We start from the raw sequence: 9,330 nt of genomic DNA on the forward strand, positions 1-9,330 counted from the left end.
ACGGCAGTTTAATAGTCGATACAATCGTCCGATCCTTATAGCTAATCAGGCGCGTAGCGAGAAAATTTGCCAAGGGAGGGGCAAAACTGTAGGCAAACTTTTGGAGCCGTAGATTCGGCACTGGAAACTATCTAAGCGAAGCACCACCATCGGTTGGCGTGAAGCGTACACGAAAAGTTTGGCCGAAAATGCCTCCCAGATCGCTGGAAATGGCACTTCCCAGGCTTTGTAAGTTGCATCTAAGCATTTTCTATTTTGAATATTTTGGCAGAAAAAAATCTCATTTGGAGCACCAAATTGCATCTAAGGCCAGGTGAAAATGCAAAATTATTTACAAAATGGAGTGGGTGTTGAAGTGTGCTATATTGCACCAAATTGCATCTGAGGCCACCTGGAAATGCAAAAAATTTCACCCCCTCCCCTTAGACCCCTCGCCCAGGCCGGCCGGCCATCGATCTTCAGCCCCCCCCCCCCACTCAAAAGTACCTTCCTACGACACTGCATCGTCGTATATGAGATATCATTTCTATAAATGTTTCCGCTTTTGGCTTCTCACACATATAGTCTTATTGAATTGACAATGAAGAAGGTCTGAGATTATGAGTATGTTTTAAACGTTGTAATCAAATGGGAAGTTCCATCCTAGTTTGTCATATAAATCCGCAGATCTTTCATCATATGGTGCATCTCATGTAAATGGTAACTGGAACTTTTGGAACATAACATTTCCTTCTGTAAGCTCAAATTTGATGGGAATTACGCGTTTTAAGTATACCCGTATACATATAGGTAATTATTAGGCTATAGCTCATTGGACTTTACATGCCATTACTTGGGGTCTCTATATAGGCTACTATCATTACCACTCCAAAGCAAAATCTACCATGTTTTCATAGTGGAACGTTATTTACAGTATTTTCATACTCGTTATAGGTAAAAAAAAATCATCTATACAAACAACCCATGCATGCATATAAACGTCACCGCTTGGAATTGAACTTGATTTTATGATAAAGGGAGTTGTATAATGCAGGTGCACTTCCTTTTTGACGAACCAATTCCTGACGTGTACTTTTGCAATATGGCTCTTTACCAGCTGACATCTCTTCTGCTGTTTGCGTCTTTGCTTTACGTTTCAAGAGCAGATGAAAAACAATCTACGAATCATCACTTCTTTAAGGTGCAGCCGGGTGGAGAGATGCATATCGTAAGCCGGAATTTGGTAAGACTGCCTACCTCAACTTTCCTCATCACAACGTTGGTACCGTTTGCACGAGACAACATAGGCTACTAAACATGTAATTTAGTGATAGTGTGCGACTGCCATTGTCCTACGTTTCACTCTTGCCTACAGTTTATTTCGTAGAGAAATGAAAATGGTGCCGAACAGGAGGAATGCTAGGGAATTTCCTGACATGCATTTACAGTAAATTTGACAATGTTAACATCCAATGTTTTACATGACCAATTGATTTCAGTGTTAATGTAGATTGTCCTAGGTTAGGTCATATTTGATGGAAGCATTAATCCTCCAGGTAAGCAATGCGCTATTATCAACGGTCAGGTCATATGACAAACAATTGTAATCTGACATTGTGATGAGATAGGTTGTATAGTGCACTTCAGATATTTTTATTGGTTTCAACTTGTAATATAGCAATGCATGCACTTATTTCAATACCGAAATCCTGTGTGTTTCACAAAAAGTCAAGGCATGATCAAAGTTTGCACTGTATACCCGCTCAGTTTGTGTAAGATTACATGTTCGGTCTACGTTAGATCAATAGTTAGATTTTTATGTCCATACTTTAAGGAATGAGAAAAAACTAACCCATGCATATCAATGTTTCATTGTAAGGGCAGAATCTTCTTGACCATAGGTGAGTATAGGACATACAGTACTGTACAATACAGTGTTGAAGTGTCTTCTTGTGGTCCAACCACCCCCCCCCCCCCCAATGTTTGACATATATACTTAAACAATTCAGTTGATGTGTTAAAAAACTTTCCTGAAATCTTGTGATACACTTGCACAAATTTGTTTAGGCCGTGGCTATTCTTACGACCAGTCGTAACAATTATTTATAAACTATTCTTACGACATCGGCGAGTTCATGCGCAGTAAAGTAAATAAAGCAACTTCGCATGTAGTAGGGGTAACCCTAACCGTAAACCCTAACCCTTACCCTAACCGGAAATTATTGTTACACTTGGTCGTTAAAATAGCCACGTTAAAGCAACTGCGCATGCGTAACTGGACATTATTGTTACGACTAGTCGTAAATATAGCCACTTTGATTTGTTTACCCTATCATTTTCTTTTCTCTGTAGGGTCCATTTGAGTGTGCTTTCACATATGCTGCACAAGGTGGCACTAACGAGGTAAGAAAATATGAGAATAGTTGATTATATCTGTACAGTATGTAGGTAAATGTGTATTAAGTAGGGAAGGGGGAATAGTAGTGGATATTTCAAAACAAATTTTGCTGGTGTCTCTGGAAGATATTAAAAATGTTTGGTATCATTCCAAAAAATATTACAGCATTTTAATTGTACTTGTTGCTGATAAGTATTATTCCTCAAAATCATCACATCATAAGTTGGTGTAGTAGGGGCACTGGAGTGAGTTATGAATACTATGTAATCCTGTCGGTTACTGTAGGAAACTCGCTTTGTCCACATTTATTTTCATTTATTTTTTCCATTTCCTCACAATGTTGATATAATAATAAGACGGTGAAGACAATACCATGCAAAGAAAATAATAAGTAATAACTAATAAGTCATATAATAGAAAAATCATGGAAATTACGGAGAGAAAATGGTGGAAGGGCTTGGAAGCTGTACTGTAGCTTGTACAAGAAGCCCACCAAAAATAAAGATAACATGTATAAAGGATATGGGCATGATAATAAAGCCCTTTACCAAGAAGACCTATACCCCCCCCCACCCCTAAACATGATAGTACAGACTTTCAGTTTTGCAGTTTGTCATTTATTACAAGACAATTTACCATTGATTGACGTCATCATTGATTTGTGTCATAGTAATGAAAAAGATCAAAGAAACAAATGCATGAAATAGAGAAATGTAATTGTTTTGCAAGAAGCTTGTGTACTGTAGTTCAAATATGTACACTGTAGTCAAAAGTTTTCTTAGAAGTGATGGAGAAAATTGTGTCATGATTTTTTCTTTCTTTCCTTTCCAAAGATGGGCCAACATTATTACATTCCATCTTCCTAGCTTTTAATTCTTTCTAATATAAATCCAGAGCTCATAGAGACATAACTTCATTAATTTCACCTAACTTTACAGGAATGGTTTTTTGATCTTGATGCGGACCACGATGGCAAGCTTTACACCTGCTCTATTGGACGCCCCTCTGGTTCATCTTATCTTGTGTTTACTCAGTTCAAAGTAGAAATCAATGGCGCCAACCTTAAAGATGTGGAGCTCTATGTGAGTGTAAAGATTAACATATATTTTCTGCTTCGGGAGAAAACTATCAGAAGCAGTCTGCACCTCTATAAGCAGTAATCCTTACAAGAACTTTTCTTTTAAATTTAAGAGTTGATGGAGGAATGGGGATGGGTGTACAAGAGGAAGCTGGGGAGACTTTTGCATCATAAGTGAACTTGCAAATAACAACAAGCAAATAGAAAGCTTCTGTCAAGATTTAGTGGTCTGGGGTCATGATCCTAGGGGTCAGCAGGCCCTCCTCCCCTCCCCCTGTATGGAATACAATTTCTGGAACACCATTTTTAATACTCATCATACACATGTTGTCACCGATAACATGTGCTTGTGTCAATTTACATTATTGTTGCCCTTTTGCTTATAAATAAATAGTTCATTGTATTCATGAAATTACTAACACAAATTGGCTTTTATGGAGTAGGGTAGTGTTGTGGGTAGGGTAGGAGTTGGAAGTGTATCTTACAACCAATTCGTGAATGCTTCTGATGAAGTAAATGCTGGTAAGGGCTGGGTTTGGAAAGATTGCCGCTCCAATCATGGAGAATGATCAACAATGCTGCTGGTAGTATTATTGTATTATTATCGTAGTATTATAACATGTGCCTGAGTCAGTTTACATTATTGTTGCACTATATTACTGTTGCACTGGTAGTATTATCGTTGTATTATCTTAGTTATTATTGTAGAATTATAACAGGTGCCTGTGTCAATTTACATAGTATTATCACATTACGTAGTATTATCATGGTCTTTGCATAGTTTTCAAAATGAGCATATATAGTTAGTAATGCTGTACTTCTCTAGTGGAATTTGTTACCGTTTTAGTTGCAGTAACTGGTGTGCAAAAGATCATGTGTAGTGTATGAATACATTCATTTGCAAAGAGCTGCCCCATTAGACATGATTCTATAATACTTAAACCAAATCCTCATTCTTCTTTTTCTTCCAACAGAGCTCTCAGGGAGAGAAGTTAGGACCAGAAGAATACAATTTAAATAAAGAAGAACACACAGGTAGGATCTGTTGTAACATAAATGTCATGTACTATGCATTCAAGAAAATGTTATCATTGACATACATGGCAGTTAGGATAGAATGTGGCATGTGTATGGAAACCCTGAAGGACACATTTTCTTGTATATAGAAAACCCAACAAGTTTAGTTCATTCTGAATCACATTTGAAGATCATCAATGATAACCTCATATGTGAAAACTTTGCATTGCTTCTTGATGAAATTTTAAGATAGTTGGTCAGGCATCAAACCCATAATCTCCTACAGTAGGTGGTGGTTTTCTTTCTTCCTTGACCATGTATTGCTGCGTTAGGAACTGTGTATGTATAGAGGAATGAAATAGACTTGGTGATGACAATTATGATTATGGCACATCCATCAGGTCTATTTCTGCAAGTTAAGCAAATGTATATCTTAGAAAATGGATGTAGGCTTAAAACAATAGCAGGCTTGAATGGACCAAATGTAAAGCAATCTGATTTTGCAAGCAATGAATGTTTAGTGGGCACAAATAACTTACAATTACACCAAATTTAGAGAGAGAGTTCCCCTAAACAGAAATATGTGAAATGAAACTCACACGCTGTTAGTTTGGAATGGTCTGCATATTTGTGTTTAAATATATCTAATTTTTGTATGTAAATCTTTGCGCCTAAATTGTTTGAAGTCACTATGTCCTTGACTAATGCTTTATCAATATATAAATTCAACAGATTGATATTTCAGATTTGTAAAAATGATTATTTTTGGCAAGGATCAATAGTTATTGTTTTCCTTAAAAGTTTAAATCATGTCATACTTTCTAAAATTAAAATCTCTTTGCCTTACAGTCTCATCCGTTGAGGGAGGTTTTCAAAGTCAACTGGCTCGGATTCATGTACTGGCCCAAGGAGTTAAGACAGAGTTATGAGATCTACCAACCCTTCTTCTGGATATTTCAAGTTCTTTCTTCTTTCTCTTTGTGTTATACTACAGATGCCTTAGCAATCTACTTAAACTGCGTCTACTATTGGACAAACATATTTGCATGATAGACTATGCAATTTATTTTACTAATATAACTTTGTGGACACAAACTGTTTTAACATGAAGTTTCAATGAATTTAAGATGTTCTGTTCTCTTTAGTTTTATTTGTAGTGGTGTAGGTAGTAGGAAAGAGTTAAAAAAAGACTTGAGATTTTTGTTGTCTCTTATATCATGGCTCACTTGTTCAATAAAATATTGTAGGTTCGAAAGCAATTCTTACCACTGTATTGTAGGTGTGTCTGCACTGGTGACCAAATGACCTTCACTCTAGGATGTGACTATTTGGTACTTAACACTTGAGATATCTATTGACTTTAGAGAGGTAGTTTGCTTTGTCACTTGGTCACAAAGGAGAGAATAAACAACAACAACAATATCTTATGGAACCGTTAATGACCTTTACTAGGTTAACATAATTTCAACTAAAAAATGATGTATCTTTCGTTTAGTTATGATTTCATAATTGCTGTTCCAACAGGGAAAAGAAATGTTTCAAATTGTTTGGCATGTGCTCAATCTTCATAAAATGTGGCAGTGAATTTGTAATTCATCAAGATTTACAGTGACTGTAACCTATAGAAGTATTCAAGCAATAATAGTTATTGACTTAATATCACGATTTCCTCCGTTATTAGTTACTAAATGAAAACTACAGATACATTCCAATTACATATATTTTAAGTTTTGTGACATCCACGTTACCATATTAACGAGTTTTGTAAAAGCCTTTCTATGCAGTGGGTCACCGGAACAGTCAAAGAGAACGTGAACAGCTCCTATATTTTTGCAGATAGGCTGGAAATTTAAGTTTGTGACATTATTATATGTTGAGTAAAAATTATTGGTTAAAAATATCGTACATTGAATGAAATGAGAAAAAGAGGATATTGAATATTAAGATCTAATTTACCAAATTGTGTTTATACTGATTTCCTTTTCTATCTCATTTTTAATGAAGAGAGGGTACATTTTTTACCAAGTGGCAAATAAATAAATATCACTTCTCTGACAGTTCTGATCAAAAAGCAATCCCAACAATTGCAGAATTATTGACTTTCCCAGATTGCGATATTTTTTTGGGGGCAATGAGAAGTCTTTTTTCAACGTCTTAATCGTCATATTTTCCTTAGTTACAGATCGTTATGGGATGAAGGTTTAAATTGTTATTAATACATAATTACTTATCATTATTATCACATTTTCGTGCAATATTTCTCAATAACTAATGTAGAGTCAGTACAAGTAATATAATCAGTATAATTGCAGTACAGTTTAGTATATTAACTTCCATATCTCGATTACTTGTATAACGTGTTACTGTTTTCAAGTTAAATTAAACAAGTAAATAAGAAATTGGAAATGAGCAAAGAAAGACATAGCTGTGCTTTAACAGTCAAACCATCCAGCGCTTAATTTGAGGCGATCCCTGTATAGTCCCTTCCTTCCTGAACGGGAGGAGGGTGGTAGGGGGGGGGGGTTACTCAGAAGAAACAGTATTTGCATACCGCGTAATCCTTGGTCACGCCCCAGTTTCATTCGATAGAACCCAGAAAGTGGCAGGGACTATATTTTCAGAGAAATTTCGGCTAGTAATGTATATAAATAAATGAACAACACAAAAGGGACTGGGAATTTATAAACAATTATTTCATTTAAAAAGAACCTCGTTGAATTCTGGCTTCCATTGAAGGATACGAGGTGTGCAGCTGGTTAAACCAGATAGTTGAAACATAATCTCTGTGGTTAAACAGTGTACAAGTTGTGCTACAAACTGAATGGCACCCTAGTAAAAGACCAGTTCATGAAGATCGCTGACAACGTGTATGCCATATGGCACTTATTCTAGTTCCAGCCAATAATGTATTTTCAAAACTTGTTTATATTTTTCCCTTTTTGCTCATTGCCATTTCTCTTGTATTATTGTAAGGCAAACCATAAACGTATGAACAGAGATGTTTCTATTCGCAAATTAATAACATCAGTTGAATTGTACTGTAATCGTACCTGTGTTTGGGCCTACAATGAATCGTAAAACTATCGGTTACACACCGTTTGTAATCCGTTTAACTTATTCTCAGCTATTATTACTTCTTTTAACCAATACAACGAACAAGAAATTGAATTGTCTCTCATTTTACGTTTGTCTGTTTTATTTTCCCCATACATGACTACCAGGCGCGGATCCAGAGGGGTGGTGGTGGAGGTGGTGTGTGCGTGTAGTCCCGGTTTACTTACAATATATAACACCGATATTTTTAAAGCTCACCTCTCCCAGTAGGGGCGGGGGATCACAGGGGCACCTGCCCTCACAGCTTGTAGTGATAAACCTCGACAGGGCCCCCCTTTTATGATTACAAACTTTTGGTACCAACAAAGTACCCTGTTCCCATATTTGTAAGTAAACTGTGCCCATTTGTTTACTTAAAATGTACCCCTTTGGTATTGAAAGTCACATGTTTTACTGCCTCTCGATGATTCTGAACCTTGTTCTGCCGCCTGTGTCTGGGATAAATAGCGATTTAATGCATAAAGAAATCTAAAATGAAGGGACGAATCTCTCCGTGATGTCATTTTAGACTTGATCAAGTCGCACAGAAAAACTTGATATAATCTAAATGAGTGTTGCGCCATCTTTAAGTCCCACGACTCATGATAACTTCATTAGGACTGAGCCACGACCTATATCAGATCCACCATCCATCAGAACTGCTACTCAGAATGTATGAAAGATAGCTTGGACCAGGGACTTGTTACATCGGTTACTTTGTCGACATCGGTAACCTTCGAAAACTGCCCTGTGGATAAATTGCTCGACGTGAGTAAAACTCCCCGTGACCTAACGAATAGTTTTAGCGACCCACGTTTAAGTCCAATATTCTTTGGCTTTAAAAGAGCTGTTCATCAAAAGGGTCGCTATCACAAAAGTAAATGCTGATGGTTTGATGTTCTCCGATAAAAATTATGTATCTCTTACCATTTCCAACTACGAACCACCCCACCCCAACCCTACACCTATTTCCCCTCTTTCCGAGGCAGATAATTAATGCCCTGCCTTTAACGTACGACATTTTCAACCAAACTCGTATGCTCGTGCTGGGAAATATCAAAAACAGAAAAGAAAAATCGTTGGCTAAATACTGTCCACACTTTATACAATTAAGTATCACTAAATGAACCGTGCAGTTTTTCATACCGAACCCTTCATACAAACCAGCACCAACGGGCTTCTGGTAAACACCTATTCGTCGTCATGTCGGAAATTGTCTGATCCCTCCCTCTGCACCAAGTTTAAATTTGAAAATACGATCATTGCTTGGTATAGCCACACCATATCGGACGGCAAACTTCATTGGGACAGTCCAGAGCACGGTGATTTGAATAACACACTATACCAGTATATATAGTACATCATGAAGAGTATGCAGGCTCCCGCTCCATCTAATAACCCCCCCCCCCAACTCCACCCTGCGCCTCCGATCAAGCGCGCAGAGAGCTAGGTCTGTTACCGAGGACATTAATGTCACCGGATTCCTTTTTGAGGGCAGTATTTCCTTTTCCTTATCCCATACCGGTATATTTCCCGACCCCTTAATATTTTCCCTGAACCGTCTAATTGACCTCGACCACCCTGGGATGTGTCCTTTAAGCGCCTACCCCACCCCCTCGTCACCTCTCATGCGAAAGACATTTATGAGCCTGAATAGCTACACCAAACAAAAAGCTAAACTTTCATTATAGTTGCCCGCAGATAACATTTTTCGATCTGTCTGTTGAACCTCCATTAAATATAACATGTAAAGTCTTTCTTGCAA

General features: G+C 37.3%; 1 protein-coding gene across 1 annotated transcript; it reads left to right on the plus strand.

Moving 5' to 3' along the window:
• The first annotated feature begins 1,027 nt into the window (after positions 1–1,027).
• On the plus strand, positions 1,028–7,650 carry LOC139978654 (myeloid-derived growth factor-like). The gene is made up of 5 exons (XM_071989033.1): positions 1,028–1,222; positions 2,332–2,382; positions 3,316–3,459; positions 4,430–4,490; positions 5,322–7,650. Exons 1-5 carry the CDS (start codon positions 1,028–1,030, stop codon positions 5,399–5,401), a joined length of 531 nt encoding a protein of 176 aa, XP_071845134.1. The 3' UTR covers positions 5,402–7,650.
• The last annotated feature ends 1,680 nt before the right edge of the window (positions 7,651–9,330 follow it).

The sequence above is a fragment of the Apostichopus japonicus genome, chromosome 13 (assembly GCF_037975245.1).
Source record: "Apostichopus japonicus isolate 1M-3 chromosome 13, ASM3797524v1, whole genome shotgun sequence".
Taxonomy (NCBI): domain Eukaryota; kingdom Metazoa; phylum Echinodermata; class Holothuroidea; order Aspidochirotida; family Stichopodidae; genus Apostichopus; species Apostichopus japonicus.

Bases quoted from the DNA above. Each gene is read 5' to 3' on its own strand.
- LOC139978654 (XM_071989033.1), top strand. From the start codon at position 1,028: ATGCAGGTGCACTTCCTTTTTGACGAACCAATTCCTGACGTGTACTTT. The intron at 1,223-2,331 runs GTAAGACTGCCT...TTTTCTCTGTAG, and splicing joins ATATCGTAAGCCGGAATTTG to GGTCCATTTGAGTGTGCTTT. The intron at 3,460-4,429 runs GTGAGTGTAAAG...TTCTTCCAACAG, and splicing joins TTAAAGATGTGGAGCTCTAT to AGCTCTCAGGGAGAGAAGTT.